Source organism: Peromyscus leucopus, chromosome 3 (genome assembly GCF_004664715.2).
Source record: "Peromyscus leucopus breed LL Stock chromosome 3, UCI_PerLeu_2.1, whole genome shotgun sequence".
Classification (NCBI taxonomy): domain Eukaryota; kingdom Metazoa; phylum Chordata; class Mammalia; order Rodentia; family Cricetidae; genus Peromyscus; species Peromyscus leucopus.
The window spans coordinates 49,056,661-49,080,440 of NC_051065.1; the positions used below are offsets into that span (position 1 = coordinate 49,056,661).

Below are 23,780 nucleotides of genomic sequence, written 5' to 3' on the forward strand. Positions count from 1 at the left end.
ATTAATGAACACAGCAGGATGGAAGAGCAATCCGGACGCGTCTTACATTATGCACATGGCTAGAAGCTGGAGACAAAGCCGTCTCCATGGCTAAGTGTATGGAGTGGACACAGGTAAGTGTGTGTCCATACGCCCCTCTGTGCTTTGTGAATCACATGTATGCGGCATTCACGTTCACCTGTTTACAACTTGATGTTTTAATGGGAATGCAGGAGGTTATGCCACAAAGCTGGCTTCACAGAGGGACACAGGTGCGTGGGGACCAGGCGCCAGGAACCAGCCTCACGCCCGGCAAGGGGGAGCGATGTTTGCGCTAGAGATCAAAATTAAAGTGATGCAGAGGCAAGAAGAAATGAGAGTGAGGCTGAGTAAAAGCAGAGCGGCAGAGCGAGTGCTTGAAAGATGGATGAGGGAAGGGAAAAGGGGCTTCTGATGGAGGCCTTTAGTTGTTGCTAATGAGCTGAACTTAGGGCCTGCGTATCTATAAGTAATAGTCACAGCACACTAGAGGGCCCTCCCCTACTGCATTGCATCGTCGGCCACAAATTGGCGGGGCATAATTTCTTCCCTGTTTATATTTAATCATCAGTGAGGATGTTGATACCATTTTTGAGGGCATGGAGATGGGATCTAATAACTTGGAGCGGGTCCTCAGACCAAAAGAGAGTATGGGTAGTCATTAATTGCTTGTACCAATGGTACTGCAGGGCAAGTACCGAGCAGGGCAAGTACCGAGCAGCAAAGGTAGAAGCCAGGCGTTTGCACACCAGGCTACCGGTTTATACTCAGCTTCAAAGAAGGATGTAGCTTACACAGACCCAGCAAAGGCACCGACATAATTAGACACTTGGAGGAAACACTTCTTGATGGCAGGGGGAGTGATTTCGATGGCAGCAATAATAAACACTGAGGCCATCTGTCCCTGTGGCAGGGTCCTTCCCCGGCGACGTCCTCCACTCCTGCCTCCCCTGGCCCCACTTGGGAGCCTATTTCAGTTAGGCGTCCCAGACTCTGACCAGGCTGCTATGACAAGGACATCAGGGCTCCTCACAGCCATCACGGTCGTCTTACTGACTTTCAGAGCAGGTGGGCGCTCCTTGCTGCGAGCATCCCTCTCCACAAACAGGCTGTCCTGTCAAGGGAGGGCTCCGCGCTGCTCTGTTCAAGGTTCAGAGTGGGGTTTCACTTATTCAATGAGGAATCGAACCTCTTTGGTTCTTCAAGTTTTAAGAGGACCATGACGGATGGACTCCATTTCCTAGTCATAAAAGCAGCCTGAAAACCAATGTCGTTTAAACAGAACTGTTTCCTGAAGAAAAAAAAAAAAAAAAAGGAGGGGCGTGTCTTGGTTGTTCATGGACCACAGCCCTCTGACATCCAAATCAGTGAATCCATTATGCCAAAGGTAAGGAGCAGGAAGAGTCTTTTAGGCTAGACAGAAGCTCAGAGAGAGGCCGATTCCAGACTGCCATTCCTATCCAACCGACCGCACAGTGGTGGGACTGGGAGAGGACCGTAGAGGTGGCAGGCAGTGTCTTAGGGCCTGCTGTTTTTTTTTCTACAGGAGAAAAGGTTGATGGCTTTGTGTGAAGAGATTATTCCATCAAAATTTCCCTTTTTGCACCAGAGGTGGGAACAAAGAATAGAGATGATGCCGCAATCTTGATCTCTACAACCTCATTTGAAATCATTCTCTGTGATTTAAAGTTTTCTGGAAATGAAAAGGGTAAATGATGTGAACTTAGTTAAAGTTGGGAAGAAAAGTTGATCGGACAGCCTATTGTCAAGGAAACCATCATATCTCTCTCTCTCTCTCTGTGTGTGTGTGTGTGTGTGTGTGTGTGTGTGTGTGTGTGTGTGTGTGTACATGTGGTGTCCTTTATACTCTTCATCTGACATTTAAGAATAATTCTTAGGTACCCAAAGCTTCCACACTAAAAACATGTAAAAAAAAATTCTCCAAGAAAGTGATTTCTACAATTTAAAATCAGGGAGAACCTTCTCTAACTCTGGTGGAGACAGCATCCTTCTGAATCAACATCACGGGTGGTCACTACAGTCAGGGTCAAGGCCATTGCCGAGTGAGGTTGAAAAGGCGACAAGACATCACCCGGGGAAGAAAAAAGGCAAACAACTCAGCCCCTCGATACATTATTGAGTAAGTATCATGCTTAGAGCCAGAAGCCACACGTGAAAAGTAAAACTTGAGTGAAGTCCTCCATTCAGAGACCACAGAGAGAAAGAAGGAGGGCTTATTACTTAGAGACAATTGTTGCCTCCCACCACCCCACAGGAGGAGTATCCCTCCCCGATGCATCAACATCAAGCTTGGCCAAGGGACTTTGTTGACTCACAGAGGCCACAGCATGCTCCCTGCTCCAGTTCTGAGTCTGGCTTGGCAGGAAGGGTGCCAGCACGCATGCTCAGCAGTGCCCCTTGCTCTGCCGCAAGAGTCTCTGCTTTCCCACAAGAGCACCCTGCCCTCGTGAGCCTGAGGGATGATGGGAAACATGAGAGGCAGACCTGCCCAGAGGAGCCTCCTCCCTGGCCGACACAGGAAACCCAGAAAGTCCTTCCAGCCAGGTGGCTCTTAGACTGGCCAACCTCAGCCAACTCTCAGATGAATGAGAAATTATAAAGTTGTTTATGTCACTGAGTTTTGGGGTGGTGTGTAAGACAGCAGTAACAGACAAGTACAGAGAACATCGACCACAACAGCTTAACTTTTTACTTTCTCACAGCCATATAAGAAAGTAGAAATGGGTAACCACTTGTACTTCTGGGTATACCCAGAAGAATCACCATTATATTGCATTGAATTACTATACCACAAAGATCTCGAGCCAATACCTTCCCAAAGCAGCACTGAGAGAAAACAGGGCCAGATCTTTTAGGCAGAAAGGTTTACAAACAACTGAACTCATCAAAGCAGACAAAGAAGTTCCACAGAAACTTCGTGCACCTAGAAAAATGACTGCTAGCCTGAAGATGTAGGAAAAGCTACTGAAAGTCACCCAGTGGCTGAGGAGGAGCCATGTGAAAACGGACTGAAAGGATGGGGACCCTGGTGAGCACAGATCCACACTGGAAAGCAAAAAGAGCCAAGTCTTCCAGAACTTGAAGATAGCAAATGATCTAAGCAAAGATTCAGAACAAACATCCTGAGTCATAAAAAGCTTAAAAGAGGGGCTGGAGAGATGTCCCAGCAGTTAAGATCATTTGCTGCTCTTGCAGAGGACCCAGGTTCAGTTCCCAGCACCCACATTTGGCTTACAACCATCTGTAATGCCAGTTCCAGAGAATCTGATGCCCTCTTGTGGCTCCAACAAGCTCCTGCATGCACATGGTACATATACACATGCATATAAATTAAAAATAAATAAGTCCTTAAAAAAGAAAGAAAGACAGCAAACAGAAAAAAAAATCCAAGAAAAATAAAGGGAAGGGCTATGTTACTTTTTGTGGCCACGAACAAGGAGACCAGGTGTCCCAGTGTATCCAGGACAGGCTTGGTCACACGATTGTCATAGGTCATTATTTACAGAACTTATTTCCAGTGCCAGAAGTGTGCCAGGTTAGCCAACAGTAACATCCCAGTTGGTGGTATACCTCGCCCACAGGATGGAACAATACAGGTCCAAATAAGATATGTATTTGTATACATGTGTGCACTGTCGTGTACTTATCCCTAGGCATCCTCACAAACAAACAGTTCAACTGTTCATGACAGTCCCATTACCGCCATGACTTCCACATCAGTTCAACGTGAGAAATGAAAACATATATAAGAGAATCTGAGTTTTCCCCTTACCCACACAGAGGCCCATATTGCTCCCTGAGTTCCAATTGGCTCTCCCAAAAACCCTGGAGGAAAAAAAACAAACAGACACACAGCACCATGGTAAGAATAAAATTGAGCAAAATTTCAATGATTCCAACTTATTCAGAAAAAAAAATCAGAACAGCAAGAACACAATTACATAAACAATAAAAGAAGAATCACCATTATATTGCATTGAATTACTATAGAATATTGGGTAAAGAAATGGCTTTTAAAAAATATTGCTGAGTACAACTTTCAGCAGCTCTATTTAATGGACAGAAGAGACCACAAGCACTTAAACTATCTGCATATAATTGCTGCTCACACATCTGAAAACTATTTGCTTTCACATCTACTATATTCCTCTCAGATGTGGCTCTTGTTTGCCAAGTCCCCTTTCACGGCTCTCATACATGTAAACTTCTGCATCTACCCAAGTTATCACAAATTCCAGATTCTCATGATCTGGGTTACATGTCAAACAAGAGATTCCAAACCTAAGGCCCCCAGCATGGTTTTTAATAGGCTGAAACTTTAGGGTACCAGAAGACGTGCATGGGGTGAAATTGGTGGAGGTAGGAACATGCTAGCAGCCCCTTGTGCTGTAAGGATGGCGCTGAAGTGGACATCAACAGTGAACATAAACAGGTGTTGTTAGAATTCTGCCCTCACTCCAGCTACATGACTGCACATGCGCCGCTTATCATTCATTTCAGGTGTGATAGGACATCACATGGGCAGGCACTGGTAAACATGAGATGTGGTGGGAAGGACATATATGTGAAAACATGCATGTGTTGGGAAAGGTATGGGTGGAAAATGCTGGATCTGAGTCACAGGGATGGAGGGTAGGAGGGCTGTGGGTTAGAGAAAGCACATGTCCTGAATGGATCGATGCCCTGTTCTCAGTAACTCCGCACTGCATGGTGAAAGCCTGGACTGTAGCAAGGAAAGCCTAGATGAACAGAGGAAGAGTGTAAATTCAGGGCCCCGCCCACAGACCAAGAACTACATACAACTAAGAAATGCAGAGACAGGAGAAATTGTCCTCCCTGGGGATTAACCCCCTACTTGGTGATCCAGTACCAAGTGGTCAGGTCTGAAATCACATACATATAAGTAACACTAATGGCCCTGAGCAAGTTGTGTCTACACATTTTTACATATAAAGAAGACGAGGTCGTGGTTTTGAGAGGGAACACGGAGGCATATGGGAGATAATGGAGAGAGGAAAAGCAGAAAATGATGTAATTATATTTTAATTAAAAAAATATATGCAAGTACCTCAGGTGGGTGCCCAGGAGATTAGTGAGTCTAAGTTTTTATAAACGTCTCTAATGACTTGACTTCCCTGTTCAGGGAAAGGGGCATCATGTCGCAACATTTGTAAAGCAAACTTGGAGAAGTGTAAGTAAAGGAATGACCTGTGCCTTTGCTGCTGCGGTCTAGAGAGAACATGGCAGAGTTTATATTCACAAGGACGATGAGCTGAAAGGAACTGATGTAGACATTCTCCAGAGCCAGCCAGCCAGGGTTCTCCTTACATGACCGTTACTCTGTCTGCCTCCAGATGTTAATACCAAGTACATTTTACTCACCTGACCGACTGTCTGATGGTTTCTGCCAACCCTACAACGTATGGAATTTATTTGCTTTCAATTCCCTATATGGCTTGCTTGTTCTATTTTGACACTTTTAAATCTCTTCACACTTGCTTCAAGAGGGTGTAGGAGGCCTGTTGGGGTGATTGTTTGTGGGCTTAAAAGTTGTGAACCAGGCACCCCACAGGGAGAGATGAGAGAAGAGGGTGTTGGAAAAGCAGAGGAGAGGGAAATGCCAGCAACAAACGGTGAAGAAAGGCAGAGGAAGAAAAAGAAAGGAGATTGAGAAGTGGCAGGCAAAAGGCCAGATGTAGGTCATTCTCTGCCTAGGGGATGGAGCAGTGGCCTCGCGGGGCGGGGCGGGGGTGGGAGGTGGGGTGGTGGGTGGGATGTCCCAGCATCCTCCGAGGCTTGCTATCAGGGTTGGCCCAAATTAGCCCTTCCTGCCCTTGTATGGCAATTCACGTGCAGGATCTGGTGGCGCCTGCTGTTGGTCTGGAGGCAGTGTCCCCACAAGTTAATCAGGCTTCTGAGAAAAACCAATGGCAGTAAAAAAAAAAAAAAAATAACCTTCAAAAATAGATCCTGGCTCCCTATCTACAAATGCCCTGGTCATCTACACTGCCATGTCACTCTGGTGAGCTGAAGGCCACACACTTAAAATATCTTCTCCCTGAACCAGCTTCCCCTCCCAACCACTTCCTTCTGTCTCCCGTGGCCATTGTCTCAGCTCTGCAGGTTCAACCCTTTGGCTGCTGGTTTCCTCCTTTTCCCTGAACCCTCCAAATGTGGCAGCCACTGGAGTTCTTCCTTACTCTGCCCCAACTGTTCTCTTCTCAGGACTGCACTAAGCTCCTCCCCCTCCAGCCTCGCTGTTGGCCACAGCGCGGATTCTGCAGCCTTGATCTCAACTCTCGGCCCTCACAGGATAGCCTTGCATTTCAGTGTCCACCCTCTCTCCACAACAGTGGCCTGGCATGCTTGACCTTCACCTCTGTGAGCAAGCTCGCCCACGTGTCACACACAGCCACATTCTGCAGTTCCCTCACTAGCTTTTGTCCCTGCAGGCTGCTGGCTGACCATGGTCACCATTCTCATATGGCGGCCCTCTTGTGTACAGTGCTCTCTCCCTGGGGTGTGTGTCCTGGTCTGCAGCTCCTGCAGGACCCCCTTCTCCAGGAACTCCCCCACAGTGACCCCTCCTTGGTGGCTCTCCCTTCAGCAGAATGATAGCTGCTATCTATCTGCACTTTCCAATCTAGGACTTGGCACATTCCAGCTGGTGGTATACACCATTGCTGGATGGTGACCTTGAGGGTGTGAGTAATCTACTTCTACACTCTAGAACCTAGTCTATTTAAATACTCAAAATCAGTTGGTTTTGGGGGGTGAATGAATGAATGAACAAATGAATGCACACTGATGATAAGAGGCGAACACCATCGTAGCACAGCTGGAGATGTAGCTTCATTGCTGGAGTGCTTGCCCAGGCTGCACAAAGCCCTCGATTCAGCCCCAGCACTGCAGAGGTTGGGTGTGGTGGTGCACACCTGCAATCCCAGCACTCCGGGGTGGAGGGAAGAGGACCAAAAGTTCAGAGTCATCACACAGCAAGTTTGAAGCCAGCCTTGGCAACCCTGCCTCAAAAGGAAGGAAGGAGGGAGGAGGGGAGGGGGAAGGAGGGAGAAGGAAGGAAGGAAGGAAGGAAGAAGGAAGAAGGAAGGAAGGAAGGAAGGAAGGAAGGAAGGAAACCCATTCCAGTGGAGAAGGGTTCTTCCCATCACATGTAATTTTTTTAATGTTTTTTGATACAGGGTCTCTTTATTTATCCTTGGCTGCCTTGGATCTCACATTGTAGATAAGGCTGGTCTCGAACTCACAGAGATCCGACTACCTCTGCCTCCCAAGTGCTGGGATTAAAGGTGTGTGCCATCACCGCTCAGCATATTTCATGTCATTTTATTCATAGTCCACTAAGACTTGGTTTAGCAAATGGCTATTGCAATTCATTATTTCTTGGCATCTGTTAAGATTGTATATATATTTTCCTTTACTGAGTTAATGTAACAAGTTATAATTGACTGCTTTTCAAGGTCTACACTCCTTGAATAAGCCCCGTCTGATCTTGATAAATTACTCTTTAACATGTCACATGCACTCTTCACGTGGAGACCACCCTGACTGCTGACATGGAAACAGCAGCAGTGCCCCATGCTAACTCTTGTGCAAGATCCAGAGTCTCACCTGGCGGAAAAACATCAAGTTTCCAATAAAAGGAGAGGGCTTGGGGTGTCTGATGCCCAACTTCTCCAGTCTTGAGAATGCCGATGTGGAATACCTAGGTGGACAGAGAAGCCAATTTTTAAATCCAAGAAACTGGTGCTTACTATATTCATGTCATTGACCCTGTTTATGAAGCAAAACTATTGAGTTCTCTTAGCGAGACTGAGAGATGTTGCCAATGAACGCATCTAAGGACGCTGGGGCAGGGAACTAGCAAGGAAAAGAGAAGCATAGGAACTCCGGAGTGCCTCCAGATGCAGGGGTGGGATCCCGAGGCCTTCACCGCCTGAGGTACCTCAGAGGAAGGCAGTCTAACACCCTCCTCCACTACAACTCCATCAATCGTCTCCACACATGCACCTCAGTTCCTCAGCTTCTAAATCTATCTGAACCGTAACTCAGAAGATAAAGCAAAAACTTACAGTGGCGGAGAATAAGCTCCCTGGTATCATTTTCTGGGTCCAGGCCAACCCCCCTATTCACACACAACTCGTTGCTCATCACATTCCATGGCCATGGCCTCACAGAAAACAAAAATAGAGGTGGAGGCACCTCATGGCAAGGAGACAGCCTTACTCCCCACTCACAGCCTTTGTAAGACTCTGTCTTCCGCCTAACACATAAGGGAGTCAGATTCTCTCCACCCCAAACCAGGAAAAGCGGCCCAGCAGAGTCCACAACTTTTCAGTACGACTGTGCAAATGCTGGGGTCACGGGATGTTTCTATTTATGGGAACAGAGAGGTGACATGGTTAGAGTCGGAGCTGGCTTGGGCGAACCTGCCATATGGCCCCGATCCCCACCCAGCCAGACAATTAGGTCAAAAGTTCAGTTGGTTCAGAAAAATTAATGAGTCAAACTGGGTGTTTAGCATCATGCAGAGATCAGCCAAATCCCAATTTAGGAACAAGGAAAAATAACAGAATAGCACTCCAGTCTGGCTTCTGATGAATATTGGAGCTCAAAACCCTCTACAGTGAGAAGCATGGGGTATTTGCCTTATTCTCCAACCGGAGAACAGTTCAGCAAACCCTCCGATATCCAGGGAAAGGGAGACGCCTCTTAAGTATGGTTTCTACAACACAGCCTTGTGCTTATAGCTAAAATAGCCATGGGAGAGGACCAGGCAGGGCACAGTGGGAAGCAGTGGGTTCTCCCAGCATCCGAAAGTACTGTTGGCTTGAATGACTTCCCAGAACATCACCAGTAGGTCCACATTTGAGTGGAATCATGAAGCACATGCTAGAGCAGGTGTGAATTAAATGGATTAGCCACGCCCACATTCCCATTCATTAACGTGTGTGCCAAAGGTCAACAGCACCGTTTGGAAACGGTAGTTTTTCAGGCAAGTGATGGTATTTGAAATGACTCCCCTTGTCCCCAAATGGAGATGAAAGGAAACTCACAGCTATTGAACACTTCCTGTAACACTCTCAAATCGGAGATTTTTCCATCAGTTTTTGCAAATTATTTTCTAAATATAATCTCTGATGGATAAAAAGAAATATGAAGATCTTGGGCCACGTAATTACATCTTAATTTAGTAATTAGATGCCTTGATTGTCTAATTAAAGGACAAGAAGTCTGTGCCTAATTACACATGCTAATTATTATGCAAGGCCACGTCCTCATTATGTAACTGCACTTAGAACACTGCCTGTGTCTCTGCACAAAATTCAGACATTTTCGAGCATATGGCACCAGCAGAGAGTGTCCTATGCACAATCACAAATCTCACTCACAGCCTGGACTCGGGTGCAGAATGTGGGAGTCTTCAGCGGGAAGTGACCAGGTAAGGCTGTCTGTCATCAGTCAGAGTCCCTGAGCACAGATGGAGAGAGAGATTACCACGACCAACACAAGGGGCGAAGTTGCAATGCAGGCCTGATTTGTGTTCGTCCTGTTTCCTTCTCCATAACCTGTTGTCGTCTTGTGCTCTGGTCTCTGGGGCCTCAGGCCAACCTCCAAATGTCTCACCAGACGCCCAAGTCCGTGGACTCCTTCAACCATGGGGTGATAAGTTCCAAGATGAAGTCCTAACCTCCAGGACCTCGGAACACGACTCTATTTGGAGATAGGGCTAGTTTAATGTCTTTCATTCAGATGAAGTCATACTGAAGTCAATGGGGCCTCTCATCCAAAAGAACTGGGGTCCTTGTCAGAAGACGGCCAAATTGTTTTCTTCCCTCACTGCTGTGGCAAAATATTTGACAAGAGGCAACTCAAAGGGAAGGCTTTCCTGGCCTCTCGGGTTTGAAATGAACGTGGGCGTGTCGTCCCGTCGTTGCCCCGCCCCCCAATCTCAAGGCCCGCCCCATTGACCCACTCCCTCCAGCAAGGCTCCACCTCCAACAGCAGCTCCAATGGGCAATGAGTGGTCGAGTGCCTGAGCTTGTGAGAGACTCCACCTTCAAATAATAACATGGCCGCGTGAAGGCAGACACGCGAGGGCAGAGTGATACTGCTGCCAGTCAAGGGAGCGCAAAGGTCTTCAACAAACTTCTAACGGGAGGAAGGGCAAGGAAGGGTTCATCCCTCAGGGTTCCGAGGGAGCCTGGCTCTACCAGCACCTTCGTTTCAGACTTCTATACCCGGGAGACCATCAGTCTTCCTCCAACAGAGCAGTCGTGGGGAGCCGAGAATTAAGGATGCTCCCCAAACATTCCAGGCAGTCAGTGGGAATATTTTAAATTTCTCTTTCTCCCTGTCACTTTCAACACTGTCGTCATCATCTGTCTTTTGTGTCAGACCGTGTCGCTGAATTCTGTACCATCCAGCAGAAGTACAGGTGGCCTGGGATGGTGCTGCGAAACGCGGGTACTGTGCAGCCGTTCTGTGACCGCTGTGTTGTGATATTCGGAACAGCTTTCCTATGACAGGAATTAATGCAAATATACCCACCACTACCATTCTGGACATCTGTCGTTGTTTATAGTAAGGATACTTCAGTCAGAAAATGACAGCAGACATACATATCGCCCCACATAAAATTTTCTGGTTTTATTCTCACATCTAAGGCATCATTATATGCTACAGGATACAGATCTTGCAGTACCACTGGTGAAGCTTAGGGTGTCCCTCTCGGAATAAACTGGACCATGGGCAGAGTTTTCACAATAAGGCTGAACTGTAAAGCTTACAAGGTGCCCAGTCTTTCATTTTCCTCAAAACCAAGACACTCTCTTGATGGGTTTTACACAGGATTATGGCCCATTGTTTAGGCAAAGAAACCACTTGAGGTAAACTGGGGGTGGGGGGGAGAGTTGTTGTTGTCTGAGACAAGATCTCATATAGCCCAGGCTAGCCTCAAATGTGTGTGTGTTATGTAGCTGAGGAAAACTTATAACTTCTCATCCTCCTGTCTCCACCCCCTGACTGCTAGGATTGCAGGTGTGTATCACCGCACTTGGTTATACAGTGCCAGGGACCAAGCCCAGGGCTTTGTGTGAGCTGGGCAAGCACCCTATAAACTGAGCTACATCCCCGGGCCTTGGAGAATGCTTGATGGGGTCAGGTCAAATGGGCTGAGGTTTGGAATACCAGAAGCCAGTCAGCGGCCGGCCTGGCCTGCAGGCTCCCCTCGCCGGGTGTCCGAAGCAGCCGAGAGAGCAGCCTTCTCTTTGAGCACGCGTCTGGGCTCCGCCAGCAATGTGGCTCATTCGTTCCGTCCACTTGGAAAAGAGCGGCCTGCAACCCTGGCTGAAGCCCCATTCATCCTTCACCGGGTTCCTCCCTCTACCAGAGCAAGAGAAGCACCCGGGCAGAAATAACGTAAGTCTCGTTTTAACACAGACGTTTCTGGTGAACAAATTATGACATCTTGAGTTTGTGTGTGAGACTCATTTCTCCTTTCAGTACCTCATGTCTGGTTTCCTTCCTCCCCCCTCCTCCCCTCCCTCCTCCCCTCCCTCCCTCCTTTTTTGCAGTGCTGGGACAGAACCCAGGATCTCCTCTATACTGTGCAAGTAAGTGTTCTACCCTGGAACTACATCCCTGACCCTCAGGTATAAATGAATTCTCTAACAGCTGACACGAGTTCTTCCCTCCAATGATGTAAAAAAGCACACACACACACACACACACACACACACACACACACACACAAAGTGACCGTTGCAGTCATTCGCCTGAAATGTAATTTCTGTTACAAGAAAATAACGCTCCATTGACATGGGAGAGCTGGACAGTCACCGCTGTGGCTACCATTTGTTCTCGGCACTGTGGCTTGCATGCCACCTCACATACAACCTCCAACAACCCTTTGGAAGTAGAAGTCAGTACTGGTTTCCTGTGGCTAGATGGGAGAGCCAAGTTTGGAGAGATTTAATGGTGTACCCAAGGTACCAGACCTGCTCAGCACCTGAATCCGAGTTCAAACCAGGTCAGGCTCACATCGAGCAGGTGTTACTGTCCATCTACTCTGCTAACCCATGCAGTCCTCCAGGCTACGGCTTTGAGGGTCAACAGCAGTCCGTGCAGATAATGTGCCGAGGACAAAAGCGAGATGCTCGGGACGTAGAAGCTTCATAAACACAGATGTCAATGAACTGACAGGTGTCTGGGGGCTGCCTGTGTGAGGCCAGTCCTTCCGCCTCTACTCCTGGCCTGTCTTGTGGTGATGCTCTTGTTTTATTACTTATTTTTATTAACTTATTTAGTGCATGCCCATGCACATACGTGCCATGATACACATGTGGAGGTCAGAGGACAACTTGCAGGATTTGATTCTCTACTGTACCATGGGGTCCTAGAGCTTGAACTCAGGTCATCAGGTTTGGCAGCAAGCTCCTTTACCCAGTGAGCCACATTGCCTCGCCCTTTGCTTGTTATCCTCTGTCTTCTTTCTTTCGGATGCATTGATCTTGCCTTTCCCACTGGACCATTCCTACCACAATGCAAACAGGTCCTGTGTCCTCCACCTGAGCGCATGAGTCCACTTGCGGCCTCACCTTTCTTCCCTGCTTTCAGCAGAGTTTCTTGAAATGGACATGTGCTGTCCTCCTCTGTCTGTCCCAGCTAAATTGCCACCCCTGCAGAAAGGGAAAGGACTGCTCTTGTCAAGGTCATTGATGAGTTTATCTTTGTCAATCCCATGATCCCCTGCCAGTCTCTTTTCTTGAATTCTCAATGGTACTTGCATGTGCCTGGGCACTTCTTTGGAAACACTGTTTTATAGCTGAACTTCTCCAGTCCTGCCTGTGCCCGCAGCTGCTCAGAGCCAGATAAACACACAGAGGCTTACATTAATTACAAACTGTATGACCTAACGACTCAGGCTTCCTCCTAGCTAGATCTGATATCTTAAATTAACCCATTTCTATAAATCTATACCTTGCCACGTGGCTCGTGGCTTACCTGTATCTTTGAATCTTGCTTTTCATGGTGGCGGCTGGCAGCATCTCCTCACTCAGCCTTCCTCTTCCCAGAATTCTCCTTGTCTGCTCATCCCGCCTATACTATACTTTCTGCCTGGCTACTGGCCAATCAGCGTTTTATTTGTCAACCAAATCAGAGCAACACATTCACAGCATACAGAGCGATATCCACAGCACTGTTTCCTCTTTGACATCATCCCTCTAGCCGTGTGGGCTGCTGGCCTCTTTCCTCCTGTTGACCTGTCACTGTCAATACCGTCAACACTCCTACATTTCTAACTCTAGCTCCATTCTGCAGAGCCACTGAGCTCTGATCCTCTTTATCCAGCTCCCAACGCAGCTGCACATTTTAAATGTCTACTCATCACCTCAAACATCGGCTGCTGTGGTGGCTGAGTGGGAAATGTCCCCCACAGTCTCGGTGCTTCACTGTTGGGTCCCCAGTTAGTGGTGCTGTCTAGGGAAGTTTGGGTGATGCGGACCAGCTAGAGGAAGTACATCACTGGGAGCAGGCTTTGCCATGGAAAGCCTCAGGCCACTTCTAGTTCACTCTCTCTGCTCCGTGAATGTGGTTATGGCGTGAGCTCTCAGCCTTCTGTTCCTGCCCCACCATATCTGCTACTTGTAGCCATAACTCCATGGCATGATGGACTCCTATTCCCTCTGGAGCTATAAGCCCAAATAAGCCCTTCCTTCTGTAAGTTGCTCTTGGTCTTGGTATTTTATCATAGCAACAGAATCATAGGTAACACAACTATCAAATTTAACTACTTCTATTGTCAACTTGATTAGATTATGAACACCCAAGCACTGGTGAGGCACACCTATGGTATGTCAGTGGGGAATTCTAGAGAGATTAGCTGAGGGGGGGAGATTCTCCCTCTATCCAGAACTAAATAGTGAGGGGGAAAGACCTAGCTGGCTGAGTGCATCCCCGTCTCTGCTTTCTACCAAGATGTGAGCAAGCATCCTCTCCCCACCATGTTGGACTGTGTCTCCTGAACCATGAGTCAAATTAAACCCTTCCTCTAAGTTGCTCTTTGCTAGGTATTTGGTTACAGCAATAATAATAATAAAAAAAAACACTAAAGCAACTATATTTAAACATTAAATAAATAACTAAGCCATTTCCCCTCTAAAGCAGTTGCTCCCCAGCCCTTGTGACCGCAGTTCACCAATGGTGTAAGCCAGACACCTCAGAGACCCAGGAGGCTGTATAGTTGTTATAACTATAATTGCCCCTCCTAACTGGATAGTAGACATCCCCATCCCATTTGCTTCAGGCCAAATGATGGTTGGCATCTGGAGCATGGAATCCACATCCCAACCAGGCCAGAAACAAGGCCTCCAGAAGCTTCCAGACCAGCTGACACCCAGACTTTAGACCGGCATGGCTGTGCCTCAGACAAACAACTTAGTCAGTTCAGTAATAACTGCAGTGACTCAAAACATCAGACATATTTAAATTCATGAGTTCGGAATGATACAGGCATATAACATCACCTTCTCAACGTGTGAAACAACTGACTTCTGATACCGCATTTGACGCTTCCCCCACTGCTGAAAACAGTTATAGACTTGGAGGCTCGTTAATTGAGCTCTTTATAATTAAAATCATTTTACATGCATGGTGGTACCTCCTTCAAAAGGCAAACATCATGATGAATCCTATCAGAGACTGAAACCGTTTTTGAGTCAGAAATTTAAGCTGTTTTTAAAAATAAGCTAGTTTCCCCCATTGCTGATATAACAAATAACCACAGGCATATTTGCTTAGACAATTCAGATTTACTGCCTTGTGGTTCTAGAGGCTTTAGGTCTAGAATTCTTAAACACCTTTAAAAGTCTTTAAACCCCAGGCCAGCTCCTCCTGGAGCCTCACAGGCTGGTGGCAATGACAGCCGGCGCTTCCGTTCATCACTTAGAACTCCCGCGTCCCTTCTGGAGGTGGCCAAGTGGTTAGAGATGAGTGGACCGAGCAGGACATCTCAGCAGCTGTATTTCTGGACGGGTGGCATGCTCCTTGTGGTTAAGCATTCTTGAAGCTGCAGTTAGGTTCTTTCCCCTGCATCAGAAACTGGGGTGTCACAAATCTGCACTAAGGAAGGATCTGCAGCCTCTGAAGATGGTGGCTTCTTTATAATTCCCTTGCACTGTGGTTTTCAACACACAGACCACACACACACACACACACACACACACACACACACACACACACACACACACCTACCTGGTGGGCTTTTCTAGAGGGTTATGGGAGGAAATGCTCTAAGAAGGGATTTGGCCCACTGTGACTTGGGCGAGGGAAAGGGTCTCCTTGCGCCATGAATATTCCACCCACCTCATACATATTCATAAACCAGGCTTTAAGACCTGTAGCAGCCCAGAGGCCGCTGTACTGCTTTTCTGCCTCCACATCTCTCTGGAGCGCCTGCTAAGTGATCTTCTGTGTCCCTCAGTGAAATCTTTCCTTCTAGAGACCAGAGCAGAGCTGGAGAGACAGAAGGCTCAGGTAAGAGCACTCGCTGCTCTTGCCGGGGACCCAGGTTTGGCTCACAACCATCTATCACTCCATTCCAGGGGATCCAAAGCCTTCTTTTTTATCTCTGTGGGCATCAGGCACACATCGGTGCACATACATACATGCAAGCAAACCATTTATAACATAAAATTAAATAAATCTAAAAAAAAAAAAAAAAAAAAAAACACCAAAAAACCTAGAGATCCCTCCATGGTAACAAAAGAAGTGATTATTTTAGATCTACCCCCATGGTCCAGAATATTCTCTTTCTTAAGATTCTCAAACCCTTGTTGCCATGTCGGTGGCATTCCTGGGGTAGGACATGGACTAACGCATATGTAGATAGATAGGCGTTGTCTGGGGAAGTGCCTGGGATGAGGACGGGACCGTGAACTGTCATAGGTTCCTTCAGACAGATGGACAGTGTAGCTGTGGGCAGTGGCAAGAGGCTGGCGGGCTGCTCCCACCAGAGCACAAACCGGCTTTGGTGCCCTCAGCCTACACAGCCAAGTAGGTAAGCGCTTTCCAGAACCCATCGTGATGTTAAAAGCAGTCCCCAGCCAACGGTGATGAGAGTCCAGAGAGTTAACTTACTTTTCCATTTTAATCCTAGACTCCAGGCTAGGAAAGCCAATGGCATCAATATGCACCACAAACTTAATGGCCTTCCTCTTCCAAAGCCAGTCGTGTGTGTGACACCTGAGGAAATTTTTGCCAGGCCTGGGTCTGACCAGTACCGTCACCTCCCAATTCCCTTTACATTTGTAAACGTGCCTTTTTTCAAAGAAGTTTTATGTTATGACCTTAAGTGAAAACCAGGACTGCTTCCATAAACGAAAACAAACAGTGATAAGTTCTTTCTAGTGACAGACTTAAGGGGAGGCACGCAGTAGAGCCTCCCATGTCAGCCATGGTCCACGGTCACTGTCGAGAAGATGGTCCGAGCAAGGCACAGTGTAAACTGTGGTCTGCCTATGGTGTGGCCCGGCTCATGGTTTGACCCGATGGCCAGGGACTGGCAAAGGGACAGTCCTTTCTCAACGCTCATGTGGTCACTTGGGCTGGATGAACCTCTGGTTCCTGTCATAGGGTCACTATCACAAGGAGCACTTGACCTTGGGTTTAGTCCAAGCTGTGGTTTTGGCTTATCCTCAGGGAAGAAAGAAGTGCAAGAGGGCCTGTGTGGCCCTTGGGGCTAATGCACCCAGCATGCTAGGAATGGAGAGAGTTGCCATGCGGGTAGCTGCCTCCTTCATGGCTCCCCGTGTGTTCCCACTCAGCAGCAGGGCACCAGGGGCTGGGTACCAGGCCATCAGAGATCACATCCTGAGCCCCGGCATTCACAGCCAAGGCAAGTTCAATAGCAGACAGCAAAAGTGAATTAGGTGTTTGCATCCCGAACCTTGCAGCTAAGACGTGGCCCCTGTCAGAGGGTGCATGCTCAGTTGAAACCTGTCATTCCTATTTCAGTTATTCTACTCACTGCTGAGCTGCAGCTATGAATCAGAAAATACGGTAAATGGTGCTAAGCTGTTTCCTATAAGAGCTAGTTTGGAAACAGACTGAAGCAAAACAAAACAAAACAAAAACAACTCAGGTCCTATAAGGAGGCCTCTCTCTATGATGCCGTTAAACCAGGAGATGTGACCATTACATCATAGCCAAGGGACACAACATGATGGCACCTGAGGAGGGCTGGGGTGCAGGAGGCCACAGGGAAGACACCCTGACCACCGAATGTGTTCTCCGTTGGGTGCCCCAGGAAAACCCAGCCCTGTGTCAGAAGAGCCAGCCAACACCCACTAGGACAGATGGTATGAGGTGGGCTGGGGTGAGAGGGTAGCTTGGGAGGGCCAGGCGAGAGAGGGCTGGGCCAGCCATCTATTCTGGGTGCTGGCTCTCTACCATCACACACCACCAAAGGCTCTTGGGACATTGTCCTGCCTTTCCATGCCAGTGAGAATTAAAGGAAACTGAGTCAAACAGTAGAGTCATGGTGTAGGTACACACAAGCTCTGTTTCTAGTGTAAAAGCAGAACAGAGCTGTCAAATGATATCAGAGTGCCAGTTCAGTGGTTTTTCGTATGAAATACTCCTGGGGTGGGTGGTATGGCTTCTTAAAGTATTGTTTATTTTTCTAACTTTATCTAGACTAAGCTATTCCATTGACCAGAAAAAAACAAAACAAAACAATGATGATAGATGGTGCTAAATAGGTAGGCAGATGATTGCCAAGTGATAGATTGGTAGATGACCACTAATAATTGGGCCCAACACAACACAAAATTGTTACTTAAGACATTATGAGGTTTTTTTGTGATTTTTTTTTTTTTGTGTAAACTCAATTGTGTGGTACTCAGGTATGGATCATGTACATAACAAAATCATTTTGCAGTGTCCAAAGGTTGGACATCACTTGTGGAATGAGAAATGATCCAGGTTCTCTGACCTCCGGCTGCACATACGGGTATGCAGCTACAAAAGCTCACCCTTAGGTGTACATGCACACACACAGCACAGAAAGCTGCTTCATTATATGAATAAATTATAAATTTACATTTTCATGTGTATGTGTATGTTCTTTCCTGAGTCCATGTGCACCACATACATGTAGAAGTAGAAGAGTGCATGGGATCCCCTGCAACAGGAATTACAGGTCATTGTGAGCCACCACGTGGGTGCTGGGAACTGAGCCCAGGTCCTCTGTAAGAGCAGAATAAGCTCTTACACACTGAGCCATCTCTCCGGCCTCTATAACAGTATTTTTAAAACCAAATTAGACATATGCGATAGATATAGAGATAGAGTAGAAAGCCTTTTCCCTTGATCTCTCTTCCATGATTGAGGGGGGAAAACAGGGGAGAAGGGATTACTTAAATGTATAAATACAGGCACCTTAAATATTTTTAAAATTAAAGGTTTTTTTTTTTTCTTTTTCGGGGGGGGGGTTGGTTTGTTATTGTTTTTGTTTTGCTTTGTTTTTGAGACAGTGTTTCTCTGTGTAGCATCCCTGCCTGTCCTGGAACTCACTTTGTAGACCAGGCTGGCCTCGAACTCACAGAGATCCTCCTGCCTCTGCCTCCCAAGTGCTGGGATTAAAGGTGTGGGCCACCACAGCCCGGCTTTTTCTTATTTTTTTTTTAAGTATGTGTGTGTGGAGGGGGTGCCTGTGGAGGCCGGGGGTATTGGATTTTCTGGAGTTGGAGTTACAGACGGTTGTGAAGCACCTGCAATGGGTGCTGGGAAATGAACTTGGGGCCTCTAGACTTGGGGCCTCTACATTTTCTTAACTGCTGAGCCATCTCTCCATTCCTTCCCTGCACTTAGCTTTTCTTTCTCTCTTTAAAAAAAATGGGGTTTTGCCTGCATGTGTGTGTGTGTGAGGATGTCAGTTCCCCTGGAACTGGAGTGACAGACAGTTGTGAGCTACCATGTGGGTACTGGGGATTGAACCTGGGTCCTCTGGAAGAGCAGCCAATGCTCTTAAACCCTGAGCCATCTCTCCAGCCCCTGAATTTAGCTTTTTAAAAGCTCCCTCAGCAGACAGAGGTCCAAGCATGGCACCCCACAATGGCCCGTGTGCAGCCCTGGCTGCATCTGGCTGATTCTAGGAGCTACAGAGCCTTGGACAAGCAAAGCGTGCTGGGGACAGAAGCCAGGACACAGGGCTTTGCAGAAGTGATGAGTAATGCAGTCACCTCAGATCAGAGGTGGCATCTCCACAGAGCCACTTAAAGGGCCTTGTTTCTCCAAGAAAGGTCAGGGCTGAGGCCATGGCCTCGGAGGCCATTTCTCGCTCTGTCTGCCAATTAGCAGGCTAGCCTCACAGATAGCCAAGGCCTGGAGGCAGTGGTTTGTTTAGGTAATTGATGGTGTTGTCCTCACTGGGGGATCTCAGAGCATCAAAAGCTGTTGAGAAGCCAAAATTCACCGACAGTCTGTATTAATCACTTTGTCAAGCTCAACAAAAGCCCTCTCGCTTTGCTAAAAACCCCGGATGAGGTAGCAGCCCTCAGCTGAACAAGGATGCTACGGTGCTCTTCATTAATGTATCAAAGGGCTCGGGTACACATTTTCACATGTTTGATTTTCATGAGAACGGTGGGAAGTTCAGGTAGAGCCGGTATTTTCCAAGCTTCTGAAGCACAAGGAAAATGAGTCCCTGGCTCTGCTGAAGCTCACAGAGAAGGATCTAGAGACTTTACTGGACCACAAGGCCGGAGTGGCCTTGTCTAGGTTTGAGGAAGCTAGAGACAGTGTGTGTCTCGTAATGTACCCTGTGGCCTTAGAACTTCCTCCTGCCCTGCGCTTGACTTCGGCAGCGCCAGTAGAGTGAACTTCCTTCCCCACGCTGCTGAACTAGACTTGCTGCCCGCCCTCCCAGACGGCACCCCAGAAACCAGCCTGCTGATAGTGTTTCCGACAATTATTCAATTCCGGGCCATCTCTCCCAAGGTCCTGTTCACATTCCGACAAACCTCCCTCAGCCTCCTGAAAGCCTTCGGGATGGTTTACGTTGTTCCTCCTTTCTTCCTTCCGGGGCCACAGGACATCTGCCCGGGGTCCTCTGACATCTGCTCACACCTCAGATGCCAACTCAGGTTCTTTGGGGCCAAGTCAGTACTGCAGCACACCAACAAATGCCCGGGAAATGGGCTCACTGCGGCGTTAGACCTCACAGGACAGCGCCTTTGAAAGATTAGGGACACCTGAAGCCACTTGGAAGCCAATGCCAGGATGGAGCAGGGCTCTGAAAGCCACAGAATTCATGTCAACCATTGCTTAAAAGCTTGTATGCCACACTGGAGAAAGAGGGAAGGGCCTCTCTCCTATGAATGGGGGAGCCAGGGGCTGCCTTGGTTTGGGGGGCCATGATGACTGTCTTCCAGCCTCACCCCTTGTAGACTGGGGTAATCTTGCACATTTTTAGTTATGCTGACCTGTTTCCTGCTCTGGGCTTAGATCCAAGCTCTTCTCCAAGGCCAGGACTGAGTCCAGAGAGACATGTAGAGCACCTTTGAGGAGACCCTCCCTCTTGGGAAGTGGCCGTTCCAGCCCTGCTCTTGAGGTCCCCATCCCAGCTGCCTGTCCCCTGTGGAGCCCAGGAGCAGCCTTCACCTCTGCTTATACTTTCTGGAAGTTGCACAAACTGTTGCCTTTCTCTGGCTTGTACATGTGTCGCTCAAACTTCTCTCTGCCTCTGTCCCGTCCGCGGCCTCGACTTTGTGACACACCTTCTCTGAATCTGTATCAGAATGTCTGTTTCGCAGGGACAATAATCCTGGGTTTGGGGCCACTCTGATAATCCTGTCTTAGTCAGGGTTTCGATTGCTAGGAAGAGACACTATGACCATGGCAACTCTTATAAAGGAAAACATTTAACTGGGACTGGCTTACAGTTCATCATGGCGGGACATGGTGGCATGCGGGCAGACATGGTGCTGGAGAGGTAGCTGAGAGTTCTACGTCTGGCTCTGCAGACAGCAGAAAGAGACAGTGAGCTGCTAGGCCTAGCTTGAGCTTCTGAAACCTCAAAGCCTGCCCCTGGGGACACACTCCTCCCCACACCTCCCTATGAGCCTATGGGACCGTTTTCTTTCAAACCACGACATCATCCTCACTTGATTATATTTGCAGAGACTCATTTCCTGATATTGTGATGTTCCAATGGATGTGAGTTTTAGGGGCACATGGTTCAACCTGCTCCAAGGACCATCAAAACTGGTAGTTAATTCACAGGTGTAGTAGTACATAGTATATGTGGTTGATATGTGTGGGTATGTTATTTGTGTGGTATGTATACAATATGTGTGTTCATGTGTGGTATGCATGGTGTGTGTGCTGTGTATGCATATGATATATGTGGTATATATTTAATGTGTGTGTATAGTGTGGGGTATGTATATTATGAGTGTATTATGTATATTTGTATATTATGTATATTTGCATGCAGTATGTGTGTGGTATATGTAGCATGTGAGTATATTATTATGTATGCATGTATATGATGTTATGCTAAGTGTGTATATAGTATGGACTATGTGTGTGATATGGGGGAGTGGCTAGTTGTGTGTGTGGCATGTGTGTGGGGGTGTGTTATGTGGCATGTGTGGTGTGTGTATATGCTGTATCCTAACTGCCCCAAAGATAGAGTGGATGAGGCAGGAAGAAGCCCCACTCCAAAGCCATCTTGCGCTGAGCTCACACTGAGTGTCCTACTTGTCCGCTTTCTCTAGGTTTTCCTGCACACAAGACAACACTAACCTATATTCCAGCATGCCTTTAGTTTAGTCAGCACTTTAGAGGGGAAAAGACAGTGGAGCGCGTCTGATCCTGGATCACAGAGCCCCTGGTGCGCAGTCTCCCCGGCAGCTTCCCAGGGAGAAGGGACAGCGCACAGGGCAAGGAGGATCGTGTGGCGCGACAGGGGCTCTTTCTAGCTTTGAAATCCACGTAAAATTCAGTGTCCACAAGCCTGGGACAGGAGGATAGCGCCTTCCTTCTGAAAGCCAGTAGCTGACACCCAGAGGGAGTTACAAGAAATAAACATCTTACCCTTAGTAATCCAGGATGCTCTAGTACCCGGAGACTAGGAAAGCGTCTCCGGAAGTTTGTATTTCAGCCAGTTCTTGGCATAACTACATCCATACATTATTTTTCTGCCTGACACAGAACAAGGAACATGTCCTCACTACAGTTCTCAGTCTGCAAGGGTGTGCACTGGCTACTGTTTCAAAACAGGACAAGTGTGCTGCACCCAGGCCCCACGGGCCCTCTCCCTTCAGACATGCCTCCCCTCACCCTGCTGTCCTAGACTGCAGTTGAGCAATCAGGGTTCCCAGAAAGTATGCCCCACCCACCCACCATCAGCCAGGCCCTCCCTGCCCTCAATCCTTTGTTTGGATGAAAATTCCTAGGCCCAGGTCCAATCTGAGTCCCGCACTGAATTCTGAACTCTGCTTCGGGAACTCTTCATGCCAGCTCATCTCTCCACAGCAAGGCCTGGCATGATCCCCTGCCACTGTCTCAGCGGGCAGAGTCCTCCTCAGTATCTGCTTTACTTAGATTCACTATTTTCATTTCTAATAAAAATCTAGATGTCCATTAGCCTTAAGTGGGTTTTGTTGTTGTTATTTGTTTGTTTGTTCTATTTTGTTTTGTTTTGTTGCTTTTTTTTTTTTTTTTTTTTTTTTTTTTGCCAGAGATAAGACTCAAAATGTATGATCTTGGACTTGGAACACAGGGCAATGGAAGGCTGTCAATTCTTCAAGAGTTTTCTGTATCAAAATTATACAGCAGCATTCTTGGCTCAGGCCAGACCACTACCCACTACAGGGGTGGCGTCTTCTTTCTCTGCGCATTCACATTAGGTTTCAATTTGCAGCTTGCTGAGCCAATCAGAAGGCAGTCCTGGAACAAAGCCTCGAGTATTACTATTTCCTCTTCTGTGTTCCGCATTCTTGTGATGGCCCAGAACAGAGCTTCCTCAAGCCTCAGCTGCTACAACCACAAGGAATAGACACAAACCCCACTCTCAGCCCAGAACAGAGCTCCTCCAGCTAAGCCACAGACCATGGGAAAACTAAATGTGAGGTTTGTGACTGAGTTCATATGGCTTGTTATACAGCGTAACTGACTGATACATCTACATTCACTTAATTTCCCTGGATCTTCATTGCTGCATCTATAAAATGGGGCCGCTGGATCATACTCAATAAGCACAGCCTTTTTACTCATGACACACAAATAATGGCTGTGATAAATAATGGCTATGTATGACACATTCCCAATAGTCCCAGAGACCAAACATATCGCGAATAAAGATTGCAGACATTAGAGGCAGAGGATGGGAAGAGTTTAACTGAGGTTGAGAACTTGGGACATAGCCGGGCGGTGGTGGCGCACGCCTTTAATCCTAGCACTCAGGAGGCAGAGCCAGGCGGATCTCTGTGAGTTCGAGGCCAGTCTGGTCTACAGAGCAAAATCCAGGACAGGCACCAAAACTACACAGAGAAACCCTGTCTCGAAAAAAAAAAAAAACAAAACAAAAAGAACTTGGGACATAGGGACTGGAGAGATGGCTCAGTGGTTAAGAGCACTGGCTGTTCTTCTCAAGGACCCAGGTTCAATTCCCAGCACCCACATGGAAGTTCACAACTGTCTGGAAATGCAGTTCC

General features: G+C 47.5%; 1 protein-coding gene across 2 annotated transcripts in view; it reads right to left on the reverse strand.

The window, feature by feature from the left end:
- The window catches only part of Tbxas1 (thromboxane A synthase 1), a 170,674-nt gene that overhangs the window by 131,396 nt on the left and 15,498 nt on the right, over positions 1-23,780 (reverse strand). For both annotated transcript variants that reach the window (XM_028889303.2, XM_037203632.1), the window contains exons 2-3: positions 7,669-7,762; positions 3,812-3,864 (exon numbers count right to left, since the gene is read on the reverse strand). In XM_028889303.2, coding sequence (XP_028745136.1) covers positions 3,812-3,864; positions 7,669-7,762 — 147 coding nt within the window. The remainder of the gene's footprint in view (positions 1-3,811; positions 3,865-7,668; positions 7,763-23,780) is intronic.